Below are 14070 nucleotides of genomic sequence, written 5' to 3'. Positions count from 1 at the left end.
AGGGGCTCAGCCTGGGGCAAGTAGGGTCAGGCTGCCGAGCCCTCCCCAGACCCTTCCACCAAACTGTCCTCAGAGGAAAGGGTTATCCAGACCAGAGGAACATTATTGCCAAAAGTCTTTTCCAACTCGCCTGTGTGGAATTCCCACCCACAGGCTGAGTTCTGAGAGAAGCCAGATAACAGCCAGCCAGCCAGCCAGTTTGTGGGAGGGCGGGGGGAAGAGTGCCTTCTGAACACGACCCCTCCTAGGGGCGAGGGCTGTCTAGTTATGCGGATCCGAGCATAGTTAGCAGATCTGCACCCTACCCCCAGCTTTCAGCTCCTAGGCCTTTACACAGCCCCTCCCCCACCCCCGACAGGACAGGGAGACCTAAAATTAGCTGTGGCACATCTGAGAATGAACCCAAGAGCTGTGGCTGCCCACGCTGACTGCCCACACTGACTTTCAGTCCTCTGAAAGTGTTATGATTCCACTGAGGTTAGGAGAGGCAGGACACCACGTGTAATGCCTACAGCAGAATCCTTCTTCATGAGGGAACACCATGGCAGAAAAATCCCAGGCACGAACTCACCCCCTGTCCCTCCCAAAGCATGCCCTTTAAGTCAGTGAGGCCAATTAAAAACCCAAAATATTTAGCCTCCCTCTCTTGCCCTCACTTGTCTCACTGTGTGTGCGTGGAGGGGAGGGAACTGTTACTGCACAGCAGACCCATTCATCTCTTTGAATCCCACAAACACCCAGCCAGCGAGGATGGGCAAGAGAAATATGTCCATTTCACAGATGCAAAGCCTGAGGCACAGGGAGGTTAACTTGCTGATGAGGGAGCGCTGGGATTCCATCCCAGGTCCTTCTGTGTCATGGTTTTGTGGAATCTGAGCAGTTCTGGGTGGGACCCAGCAGAGTGGGTACAGCCATGCAAGGGGGTATATATTTAGGTTTGCTGTGGTGAATGGCCATGTTTGGAGTAATTCACAGCACAGCACAGTGGAGAATTTGGGGGGCCTCTGGTCTTCGTGCCAAGAACAACAGAAGAATTTGCCTGCCCCACCCCAATCCCATCCACCATGGGCCTTGGGGGCTTCAAAAGTTTCTGTGGCCAGGGAGCTGCCAACTCCAGCAACCTGGACCCTTTCACACCAGAATGGTGAAGGCCTAGACCCACCTTCCAGGCCCTCCGCTCCCCACCTCTCCCCCCTGGGTGGAACCTATGGGCACCTGCATCCCTGGGGCAATGCCCTTAGTGCTCTGATTGTGAACAGCTCCACCAAACCATTTCCCTGCATTAAGAGAGCGTCCTGGATATTCTCTCAGAAACTGAATATACAGATTTCCTGGTCATGGTCATTTTGCCCAGGCATTTCCGCCCTCCCCTACATCCCAAACTTGTAACTGAAGAAAGGGGAAAGCACGCCAGAACATACCATTGAATGGAGTCTCCACCCTTTAGTATTGATCACCCGTGCCGGAACCCCCTGGCCAGCCTCGTCCACACACCATCCCCTTTGTCAGGTCAAGAGATGGCACCAAAGAGAATGAGTAGGAGAATAGATCAACAGAAGTGATGACATTCCTTGAATCAAAGATTTGTCAATCTGGTCCCCTCTCCCCATAAGAATGCACAGAGTGGGGACTGGAGGCCTGGGTCCCCACCCAACCACTGAGGTCTGCCTCTCAGATGGAAACTTACAGCAGCTGGCGGCTCAGCCCCACTCCAGCCCCAACAAGAGACATATTTGTGGGCAAGGGACTTCCAAACCTTTGTCTGAGCAGATGTTTGGCTTGTGGGCTCGGCAGGCTGGCTTTCCTGCCAGCCCTTCTCTGGGAATTTGAAACCACTGCCTCACCCCCATGCCTTGTGCCCATCTGAGCTCGGGGACAGGAGGGTAAGAGGCTCTGAGAAGCAGCCCTGAAAAATCACCACGGTTACCAGGCTTCTTGCATCTGCCTCCCTCCTTCTTTCTGGTGGAAATATTTTAATAACATGAAAGGAGATTTTTTTTTTTTTTTCCACAGAAAATTCCCTTTATCCCACTTTTTACACTATAAATACTTTTCCACGTTGCCACATAGGCCTCACAAGCATGTTTTTTTTTTTTTTTCTTTCTGAAATAGACTGCATAATATTCCATTGACTAAAACAGGGATTGGCAAACTTTTACTGTAAAAGGAAGAGAGCAAATACTTTTAGACCTTGCAGCCATACGGTCTGTTATAACCACTCGCCTCTGTCCTTGTGGCACTAACGCAGCCACAGACAGCATCTAAACAGATGACCATGGCTGTGTTCCAATAAAACTTTATTTGCAGACACAGGCAGTGGGCTGGATTTAGCCCATGGATGTAGTTTGCTGACCCCAGGACTAGAAGAACCATAAAAAATAGTTTTAGCTTTTTATGAATTACTTTGGTTTTACCCAATTTTATTTTGCTATTATGGGTTAATGAATGATGGGGATGATGATGATGTCATCTGCTATTCAGTGATCACCTAGGTTGTGCCAGGCATTAGCCAGAAGCTTCATACTGTCATTTAATTTAATTCTAAGATTTATACTCTAAGGTATGAGGTCTGACAATTATGTTCGCAAACTTGTTGCAACGATGTTGCTAACCTTTTTTTGATATCAGAGGGATTATTCATTATGAATTTGTCCCAACTGGACAAACAGTTAACCAAGTTTACTATTTGGAAGTGCTGAAAAGGCTGCGTGAAAAAGTTAGACGACCTGAACTTTTCACCAACAATTCATGGCTCTTGCATCACGACAATGCACCAGCTCACACGGCACTGTCTGTGAGGGAGTTTTTAGCCAGTAAACAAAGAACTGTATTGGAACACCCTCCCTACTCACCTGATCTGGCCCTCAATGACTTCTCTCTCTACCTGAAGATGAAGGAAATACTGAAAGGAAGACATTTGGATGACATTCAGGACATCAAGGGGTAATACGACGACAGCTCTGATGGCCATTCCAGAAAAAGAGTTCCAAAATTGCTTCGAAGGGTGGACTAGGTGCTGGAGTCAGTGCATAGCTTCCCAAGGGGCGTACTTCAAAGGTGACCATAGTGATATTCAGCAATGAGGTATGTAGCACTTTTTCTAGGATTAGTTCGCGAACTTAATTATCATACCTCATATATTATCCCCCCTTTTAAAGGCTAGGACATTAAGAGAAGTTTTTAGCAAAGTTAGACATTGTTTTCAAACTTCAGGTCACAACCTTTCAGTGGACAGTAAATCCTTTTAGTGAATTACAATGAGAATTCCTTTTTAATTTAAAAAGAAAACAAACAGTGCTTCAAGGGTAGTAAATATTCTTCTGGAAACTGTGTATGTGTACTGTGTGTCTATATGCTAGGTCAGGTCATAAAATGTATTTCCTGCTCTGAGTCACAGCAAAAAAAAAAAAAATTTGAGAAAACAGACTTAAGGCCATTGTCTAGTCAGCTAGCTGGTGAGCGAGTAAGCCAGAACTGGGACTCAGGCCTGTCTCGCCCCGAGCCCCACAAAGCCTCCAAATAATAGATGCTCCCATTGCCAGAGCCCCTTGCTGGAGGCCCCATGTGAGGCCGCTGCCCAGCCATGCCCAGATGTAAGGCTTTTCCCTACTCAACAGCCTCCTTTTGCAGAAAGTCGCTCGTTGCCCACATCCTACACAAAGCTGGATTCGAGAACAGCCCAGGTTGGCGTTCTCTCTTACAAGCATAGCATTTATGAACACTTCCTGTCTCCACCTCCCCCCTGCACCAGATACCCACTGAGGAAGATTCAGTTAGAAAGGCTTAGCGTTTTACCTTGCATGACGGAGAGCCCCATATTAGATAGCTTGCCCCAAGAAGAAGCATGAGGTGAAGTGGTTGGCCAGCAACAGTGACCTCCACATGTAAAGCATTTCCCACAAGCGGGGACCTGCCACATGTTTCAGATGAGGAAACTGAGGCTCAGAGAGGTGGGTACTTGTCTGACCAGTGAGGAAGCCGTGGTATAGCCCTCCTTCCAGAGGCCATGGACCTAACATTGGCCCAGACTGCCCATCCTGCACCATCAGGAGCCTCAGGAAGGTGACGGTGTGGGGGAAGAGAACTCAAGAGGTGGAGGATGCCAGAAATTACACTGGGCCAGAAAAGGGAAAAAAAAAAGAAAGAAAAAAACTCTGGGATACCTAAGGCTGCAAAGCAAAGATGGTGAATAATCACCATAAGAGGAAATGAAGAGATGCTGTTTATAAATAAATTGTTGAGTATTTGTATTGGAAAGAACTCAGCGCCTTAATTCAAGGCCCTTGTGTTAATATTTACTGTATTGTAATAGTGAGATTTTCACAAGGCACTCTGGGTTTAGACTGGGTAGGCCTTTGGATAAGAGCCTTCCAGAAGAGACAACAGGATTGGAACAGAACTGCTGGCAACCCTGAAGGAGAGATTATTGCTGGTTTAGAGGGTTCTCCATATCTGCTGATCCCTCTCTGAAGGCCAACACAGTCCTTAGAGACAGCTCTTTGGCTGTGTAACCCTTGGCCACTGTCCTTAATTTACCATTGCCTAAAACACTTCATGTCTTGATGACTTCCATTTCAGAAGTCTTAGTAGTTCCACGTACCCACATTTGATGTTCCAGTTACCTAATGCTGTCTATCAAACCACCCCAAGATGTAGAGACTTAAAGCAGTAACATCTGTTTTGCTCACAAATCAGCAATTTGGGCAGGGCTCTGTGGGGATATCTTATCTCTGTCCATGTGGCATCATTTGGAGCAGCTTACAGGCTGGGGGCTGGAACCTTCTGAAGCTCCTTCCCTTGCACGTCTGGCCTTATTGCTGGGAAGACATAGACGGCCTGGGGCGGGACCAGCAGGAGCTTCTCTGTGTTTTCTGCACTCGGTTGCCCTAGCATAGAGGCCTCAGGACTTCTTGCCTGCCTGCCCAGGGCCAGGGTGTGTGTACTGAGAGAGGGAGCCCTGTGGAGGTTGTGTAGCCTTTTATGACCTTCCTCGAGGATCTGTAGCAAACCTTCCATTCGATAGAAGCAAGCCATTAAGGTGGGATCCCATTCAAAGGAAGGCACTTAGATACCTCACTGGTTGGAGAAGGGTCCAAAACTTTGCAACATCATTTCCACACACTGAGAGAACTCCAACGCTGCAGGGTTTTAGCGCCTGAGACCCCTGAATCTAAAACGTTCCTCAGCTTTCTCCAAGCAAGCGTTTTCATAGATTACGAAGGCCCAAAGTACAGAATTCCTCAACTCTTTATTTTAGACCCTTTTCATTAAGAATCTCTGACCATTTGAACAAGGAGAGGGCCAAACTTCAGTGGCACAGGGAGAAGCTTCAACTTTATTCTACCGATGACAGGTCTTGGCCTCACCTCCTTCCCCCAGGGGGAAATAGTCTATAAACTAAGTTATATGGCAAATGTTGGAAAGAATCTCATGACCAAGTTCTGAATTTAGATAGTTGTAAGTATGAATAAGAACCAACCAATATGCTGATGATCAATGTTCTTCTCTATGCCTTTTTTTTTTAATTAAAGTTTATTGGGGTGACAATTGTTAGTAAAGTTGCATAAATTTCAGGTGTACAATTCTGTAATACATCATCTAGAAATCACATTGTGTGTTCACCTCCCAGAGTCAGTTCTTCCATCACCATATATTTGATCCCCCTTACCCTCATCTACCACCTCCCTCCCCCCTTACCCTCTGGTAACCACTAAACTATTGTCTGTGTCTATGAGTTTCCCAAAGGTCTTCTACTTAACCACATTTTCTCCTTCACAGGCGAAGTAGCCTAAGAATGACCACACGGGGCTTTCTTTTAAATAGTTTAGAATGTAAGCATCCCAGGAATTCCAACTGGCTTCGGCTGTAACCAAATCAAATTGGTGATATCATTGTTGCTGCGCTTGTATATAAGGTCATTTTTAAACACCGTATGCTTTGGTTCTCAAAGTGTGCTTTCCTGGCCACACCAGTAAGTATCCCGTGGGAACTTGCAAATTCCCGTGCCCCATCCCAGACCTACTGAACCAGACATTCTGGGGCTGGGGCCCAGCAGTCGGTTTTAGGGTTGCTGGGGCAGAATCAAGTCTGAGAGTCACTGTCTTAGAGGGAGTGGGATTGGAGAGGGAGAGGAGCAGGACCGCCGAGCCAGGCAGCGATTGTAGCTGCGTCTGGGGTAGTGACAGACGATAAAACTTGCATAACTCATGGCCAACCTACCCGGTCCCAGTGTTACAGAAAGGAACCCCGGGCCTCCAAACCAAATACAAATCCTGCCTCTAACATGTCTTTGTCATCTTGTGAAAGTAGTTTAACTCCTCTGAGCCTCAGGTTTCTCGTGTATAAGGAGGGCTGGGTAGGGAATAACAGGAGACTTTAGCTAATATTACTGAGCCCTTACAAAGGCCATTAACTCTATTATCTCATTTAATCTATGCAACAACCCTATAATGTTGTTGGTATTATTACCATGTTTCCCCAAAAATAAGACCTAGCTGGACAATCAGTTCTAATGCGTCGTTTGGAGCAAAAATTAATATAAGACCCGGTCTTATTTTACTATAAGACCGGGTCTTATATAATATGATATAAGACCAGGTATAATATATAATATAATATAATATAATATAATATAATATAATATAATATAATATAATATAATACCAGCTCTTATATTAATTTTTGCTCCAAAAGACACATTAGAGCTGCTTGTCTGGCTAGGTCTTATTTTCGGGAAAGCACGGTATTAGTAGCCCCATTTGATGGGTCATGAAAACTAAGGCACAGAGAGAGTGGGTAACTAACCTAAGGTCACACAGCTAGCCCCACTCTCAACAACCCACTGCAATTTTGAAATTGTAAACCTCAGTACCAAGGATTGTAGGAAATAAGTTTGTGCAGAGAAAAGCCGGGCCAGGGTCATTGGACCCAAGCAGGCTAGGCATTCTGCCTCCTGGTTGCCAGCCTGGCCCTCATGGCTGAGAGGCCACCAGGCTGACAGAGCCAGGATACTGTCAGATCTATCATTCTTTGAGATGACAGGGAAAGGGGCACAGAAAACAGCTCAGAGGCAAGAAGAGGAAATTAGTTTCTGACACATGTTGACAGGGCTTATTACCCAGACATCTTGTTTTCATAAAATGGCAGTGACACTGTTTACTTAAAAGGGTTGGCTACTGGTAGTAACAGGCCAAGAGCCAGGAATTCTGGGGAAACAATGAGGGAAGAGACACGCCTCAGAGAGGCCCTTGACAAAGGACTTTCAGATAGCTGAGAAATCGAGACCAAGCTCTGTGAGCTCAAATCTCTTCCACCCGCCATGCAGCCGCCGAAATTATCTCCCTACAGTGCAAGCCAGGACGCTACTCTCTTCACCTCCAGAACCACTAATGGCTCCCTGTGACCTCCAGAAGGCAAGCCTCACCTCTAGCCTGGATTCAAAGCCACCCATGATCACCCAAAACTGCCTTTCTGACCTCATATCCCTGTAGTTTCTCCGATGGGTCGAGGGTGCCTGCCCCCAGAGATACCCAGACACATTTCTACCCCTCTCTCTTTCCTACTTGCATGTTAAGCAAACATCTGGAAATGTGGAGTCAGGAGCCCCACTGATATACCATGGTGATAACTGACCAGCTGGGGTGGATCGACAGTAAGTCCCTCTGTGTGGGAGGAAAGGACTGGAAATTTCATTCCGTAAAATTTAGAAAGACAGACAGACAGAAAGCTCGCTTGGTACTCAAACAGCCCTTGCCAAATAGTTCACGTGAACAAGGTATGCTAAAGAGATGGGGGTGGGGGGAATGAATGCTGACTCATCACTTACTTTTCGGTTCAGACCCTCTGATGGATTCCAGGGACTCAGCCATGTGCAGAGGCATGGGATTTTCACACCAGTCGCTCTTGTGGGCATAACTGAAACCACAAATTGGGCAAGTTCTAAGGAACATCATCAGGCATTCAGGATCAATTAACCAAATACATTCTTTAGACATTCATTCAGCAGCCACTATGCTTAGGGACTGCTATCAGTACATGGCATTCTTTGTCACTTGGTTTTCTTGCCCCAGTTTTGACCATCTTACTTTTTATTCCCTCTTCATATACAGGAGTATACCAAATACGTAATTAAAGTATTTAAATTAAGACAACTACATGTTTAGGCTCTTAACATATGCCTACTGATCTTTACATGGCTAACCAATAACTGTTTTGATTTGGGCTGACACATAATTGGTAAGCGGTGCTTAGTAAGATGGAGTTCTCATCTAAAGACAGAGTCAGCAAACATTTGCTGTGGAAAGCCAGGTAGTCAGTATTTCAGGGGTTGTGGGCCAAGAGCCAAAATCAGTGATATCATATTGGTACTTTATGTAACAAGAGAGAAAACAAATTTTCACAACTTTTTAATTTTTAATTTTTTATGTTTTATTTTTATTATATTCAAAATAGAGCTGACCCTTGAACACCACAGGTTTAAACTGCATGGATCCCCCACAGTTTAAACCCATGTTGTTCAAGGGTCAACTGTATAAAAATATAAGCAAGCACAAGTTTTTGTGATACAGGTTGTATTAGTCAGTTTGGGCTGCCATAACTAGGAACTGAGAATACCATAGACCAGGTGGCTTAAACAACAGAAATTTATTTTCTCACAGTTCTGGAGGCTGGAGTCCAAGATCAAGGTGCTGGCAGGGTTGGGTTTTGGTGAGGCCTCTCTTCCTGTATTTCAGATGGCTGCCTTCTCACTGTGTCCTCACACGGCCTTTCCTCTGTGAGCATACAGGGAGAGAGAGAAAGAAAGAAACTTGCTTAATCTCTGGTCTCTCTTCTTATAGGGACGCCAGTTCTGTCTGATTAGGGCCCCGCCTTTACCACCTTGTTTAACCTTAGTTACCTCCAGAAAGGCCCCATCTTTAAATACAGTCACATTAGGGTTAGGGCTTCAACATAGGAATTTGGGGGACACACGATTTAGTGCATACCACAGGTCTGCTAATGAGAAAAACGGAATTATTTTGGGGCAGAAAATATTTCACTGAATTGGAATTCAAACATCAAGTCCATTCTTAACTGGGGGGTTCTACAAGAACCGGCCATGGCGGTATTTGGCCACAACCATAGTTTGCCAACACCTGATTGAAAGGCCACATGGTATAGTAGAATGAACCTTAGCTTTGGGGTAGGCTTGGTCAGTGTTCAAATCTCAGCTTTGCCTCCTATCAGCTGTACATTACCAAGCAGTCTCTGACTCTCTCGGAACCTCAGTTTTGCCATATCTTGGGGGAAATAATGATTCCAAAAGGGAGATAACTAGAAGGGAAAGTAACTCCCTAGGGTTTTGGTAAGGGGGATTAGAAATGAGTGCAAGATTCTGAGCAGAGTGCTAGACGTAGACCTGCCATAAGGAAATGACAGCTGGTATCATTGTCATCACCATCAGAGTTTTGAGGAGGAGATAACACCAAAACAACTCAAAAGATTTTAGGGACCGAGTATGTACTCTGAGGAGGAGGTGATGAGGATAACAATTTACCTCTCTGTGGTTTCCTCCCAATTTAATCATGATGATAACATCATACAAATCCCAATTGAGGGATATTCTACAAAATATCTGACCCGCACGCCTCCAAACTGTCAGTCATCAAAAACAGGGAAAGTCTGAGAAACTGTCATAGCCAAGAGGAGCCTAAGGAGACATGACAACTAAATGTAATGTGGTTTCCTGGATGGAATCCTAGAACAATAAAAGGACATTAGGTAAATGCAAAAACATCTGAATAAAGTTTAGACTTTAGTGAATAATAACATATGTACCGTGTTTCCCCCAAAATAAGACCGGGTCTTATATTAATTTTTTCTCCAAAAGACGCATTGGGGCATATTTTCAGGGGATGTCTTATTTTTTTCATGTACAACAGTCTACATCTATTCAAATACAGGCATGTCATCTTCTTCTGGAACATCGTCATAACGTAAATGTATCCATCTGGCTGACAATCTTAACTGGGGCTTATTTTCGGGGTAGGGCTTATTTTCGGAGAAACATGGTATAGTACTTTTAATTGTGTCAAATATACCACGTTAATGTAAGACGCTAAGAACAGAGAAAACTGGGTATGGGATACATGAGAACTCTACTATCTTCACAATTTTTGTGTTCTAAACTAAAGTTTATTGCAAAATACTCATACACGGGTAAAAATCCATTCAAAGTGCAAGGCGGACCAATGAGTTTTCGTGTAACAAGGGTGAGAGGTTGATTGATATGGTTTCAAATTCTGCATTAACTTTTCAGAAACTACCACTTGAATTTTGACATAGAACCAAACAAAACTAGCTACAGTTATCGGGAAAGGCTATTAAAATGCTCCTCCCTTCCTTTTCCAACTTCATATCAGTGTGAGGCCAGATTGTCTTCATATATTTCAAAGAAGACAACATAATGCAAAAGGTGAAAAGCAAAAGCAGTTACAAGAACCCAGCAGTTCTCTATTGAGCCAGTCATTAAAGAGGTTGCAAAAATGTAAAACAATGCGATTCTTCTCACTAATTTTTTCTGTTTTGGAAACTAGAATTATGTTTCATTACAAATATTTATGTTAACATGTTATCAGTTTATTATTTTTAAGTGAATTAATACATAATTAGTTATTTTTTCTCAGTTTCAATTTCTCTTATGGGAAATATCAATAGCTATTACCCATATGAACAAAAACTCTTTATGGTTCTTAATAATTTTTAACAGTATAAAGTGTCCTGAGAACAAAATGTTTGAGAATCACTGAGCTAAACAAGTACTTCATTTAGTCTTCACAACAACCTACTAGGTAGGCAATATTATTATCCCACTTTGCAGATGAGAAAACTGAGGAACAGAGAGATATAGTAACTTGCTCAAGGTCACTAAAGAAGTAAAGAGACTGGAGTCAAAACCCAAACCTGTGTCACCACGCCTTCCTGAATACCTTGTATCTTTGGGGTCTTCCTTCACCCTTCTAGGTCTGTGAGCTGTGCAAGGAAGTGGCCCCTGCCGACAGCCCCGTGGTCTACTCAGACAGGGCAGGCTACGACAAGCAGTGGCATCCTGCCTGCTTTGTGTGCTTCAAGTGCTCCGAGCCTCTGGTGGACCTCATCTACTTCTGGAAGGACGGTGCGCCCTGGTGTGGCCGCCATTACTGTGAGAGTGTCCGGCCCCGGTGCTCCGGCTGTGATGAGGTAAGAGCTGGTGGGGCTGGATGGTGGGATGACACCTCTACTGTGGGAGAGGACGCATAGGCCAAGGGGAGTAAGGCTTCATTGATGACGTGATCCACAGATGGGAAAACTGAGACTCGGGTCTCACTTCATGCTCTCAGCCTCTGTTTTCTCATCTGCAAAATGGAGCCGATAGTTGCCCCCCCAGGAGACACAGGGTACCAGACACAGAGTGCCTTGGCACTTAGTAAGTGCTCAGAAGAACATGGGGAAGTGCACCAGGAGGCAGGGTTACCCACATTCCAACCTCACTCTGCAACTATTAGTCGTGTGGTTACCTAACTCCTGTGCCTCAGTTTTATTACTTGTAAAATGGGAAGAATAACAGTGCCCATCCCATGGGGCTGCTATGCAGATAAATGAGATACTGCATGAAAATGCTTGGCATGGGCCTGACCAAGTGACTACTGAGTGGGAGCTGCTGTTAGTCTGAGGATACCACACGTGATATAATACAACATTAACGTAACACGATGCAATACAGTAGTTAGACGTGCTATAAAGGGGTTCAACTCTCCAATATGGGTTAACACTAGAGGAATTCTAAGGTCTATTAATAATAACAATAATAATTAGGAGGATAATAGCTACTATCTGCATGCATCTGGTGACAGGAAACTCACTACCTTCATCTTTGGCACACGTGAGGGTCTTCTTCGCTTTAAGCCAATATCTGCCTCTACCACCTTCCACCATTGGTCTCCATGCGAAGTTAAGCCCTCTCACCTAATAACTTTGTCATCAAGCAATTTTAGGAAAGAAAAGGATGGTCAGCAGGCCTGGCCCACAACCTCATTTTTGTGAGCACAACAATATACTCACTGTAATAACACTCTATCCTTTATTAAGAGCTTACAAATGGGTCAGTAATTTGCTACATACTTTATGTGTGATGTGCCCTGATATCTCCCAACAATCCTTTAGGGGGAGAGAATCATTATCCCCATTTTACATGTGAGAAAAGTGCAGCTCAGAGAGGTCAATGATAGTCATACAGCAGTGACTTTGTATCCACCACTATACCAAGCACTTCATGTGTAGTAGCTCATAAAACCCTATGGGAACCAGGGATAGCATTTATATCCCCATTCTACAGATGTAGAAACTGAGATGCAGGGAGATTAAGCAATTTGCCCCTAGTCACGAAGCTGTTTAGTATTTAAGTGAAACCTCATCCCTGGTTCCTGTTTGACCCCAAAATGCAAAGGCACAGTTAACCAGTATGCTATTCTTCTCTTTCTGAGCCTCGGAGGTTTCTCACCATATATATTGCAAAGTGTCACTTTATTCCAAGGTGAGTGACCCTGTGTGTTCTTGCTCTTGAAGGCTGGCCATTGGTAACTTAGCTAATATCATTAAGCTGTCCTCACTGGGGCATGTAATCCTGTCTCAGAAGAAAACTGGGCTTTGCATTTGACCCAAAGAGTATCTCAGAGACTAGATAAATCATACCTGCTAATGGTGGGGGACTTTTTTTTCCATCCAAGAAGCTAAGATGCAACCACAACCTTCACCAAGATGTCAGATTTCTCCACTGAAGTATTTAAGGGTCAAAACAAGAATAGGGTAGGATAAACCACCATCCTACAACTTGCCCTCAATACACTGTCTCTACTAGGTTCATTTCTTCTGCTCTCCTCCCCAGATAATATTCTCAGAGGACTACCAGCGCGTGGAAGACCTGGCCTGGCACCGAAAGCACTTTGTCTGTGAGGGCTGCGAGCAGCTGCTGAGTGGCCGGGCGTACATCGTCACCAAGGGTCAGCTTCTGTGCCCAACTTGTAGCAAGTCCAAACGCTCCTGAAAGGCTGCCTGCCCATGACCGGAATCCACGGGAGCCCACCGAGAAGGAAAGCCAGGTGCACTGAGGCCATCCTAAGGGTCTGACCCAACAGCCGGCAAGCAACAAAAACAATGATTTATTTTTTCAGTGGGAATATATACACACATATATTCTAGGTGGGGTGGTGGTGAGAGTCAATAGTTTCAAAGCCAGAAATGTTCTGAGAAGTCGTAGGATGGAGTTATTTTGTTTTTGTTGCTGTTGTTTCCCAGCTACCAACGAAAGACACAATTGGCATCTTGCAAGGGATCTCTAGGAGGAGTTTCCCAGAATGCAATTCTGAGTGATCAAATCACATAGCTATAGAATGTGCGTGCTTTTTTGTGAGCGTGGGAGCTCCTCCAGGAGCAGGCTGGGATCCCAATGATTGTTTGTTGCCTCCTTTCAAATGGAATTTGAATGTTAAATAAAAACCTTTTTTTGGCATGATAAACATATCAATAAACATTTTATGCAGTCCACATATGCCTTTATCTAATTATTTACACCGGGAGAGTGATTTCACAGCATCCATTTAGCCCTGTGACCCTGAATGCTGGTGCTGGCAGAAGGCACTGTAAGTGCTGCTGTGCCTGTTCGTCTCACCAGAGTTCTTTGGGGAGTGTAGGTCCTGGGAGCAGAACCCCCATCCCAGTTTCAGGCACCCCCAGATCACTGATGGGAACATACATGCAATGTGTCATGACGTACCAAAGAGCAGCCTTCTAGGAACCGATGAGCAGCTTGAAGAGCAGGGACCCAACTCAGCTGCCCTCAGAGCCCAGGCAGGTAAGCAGCCAAATAGAGCCACCTAAGCTCAACCAGTGGTTGGTGCCACGTGGGACATGGTGACCAGTGTGGACAGATCCTAAGAAATACTGGAATTTTATGAGAAATCTCTCCTTTAAATGTTGCCAACTGAACATGGAATGAACCAAATAGAATAGGTCTTTGGGCAAGATCTCTCTTTTTATGGCCTCTCTGAGCATTTG

General features: G+C 44.9%; 1 protein-coding gene across 1 annotated transcript in view; it reads left to right on the top strand.

Moving 5' to 3' along the window:
- LMCD1 (LIM and cysteine rich domains 1) overlaps positions 1 to 13560 on the top strand; it is a 57635-nt gene extending 44075 nt beyond the window's left edge. The window contains exons 5-6 of the mRNA XM_019748313.2: positions 11002 to 11217; positions 12902 to 13560. Of these exons, the coding sequence (XP_019603872.1) occupies positions 11002 to 11217; positions 12902 to 13060 (375 nt within the window). The 3' untranslated portion in view covers positions 13061 to 13560. The remainder of the gene's footprint in view (positions 1 to 11001; positions 11218 to 12901) is intronic.
- Positions 13561 to 14070: the final 510 nt, after the last annotated feature.

This window comes from Rhinolophus sinicus, linkage group LG10 (assembly GCF_036562045.2).
Source record: "Rhinolophus sinicus isolate RSC01 linkage group LG10, ASM3656204v1, whole genome shotgun sequence".
NCBI lineage: Eukaryota > Metazoa > Chordata > Mammalia > Chiroptera > Rhinolophidae > Rhinolophus > Rhinolophus sinicus.
This window is presented reverse-complemented; position numbering and strand designations above follow the sequence as displayed.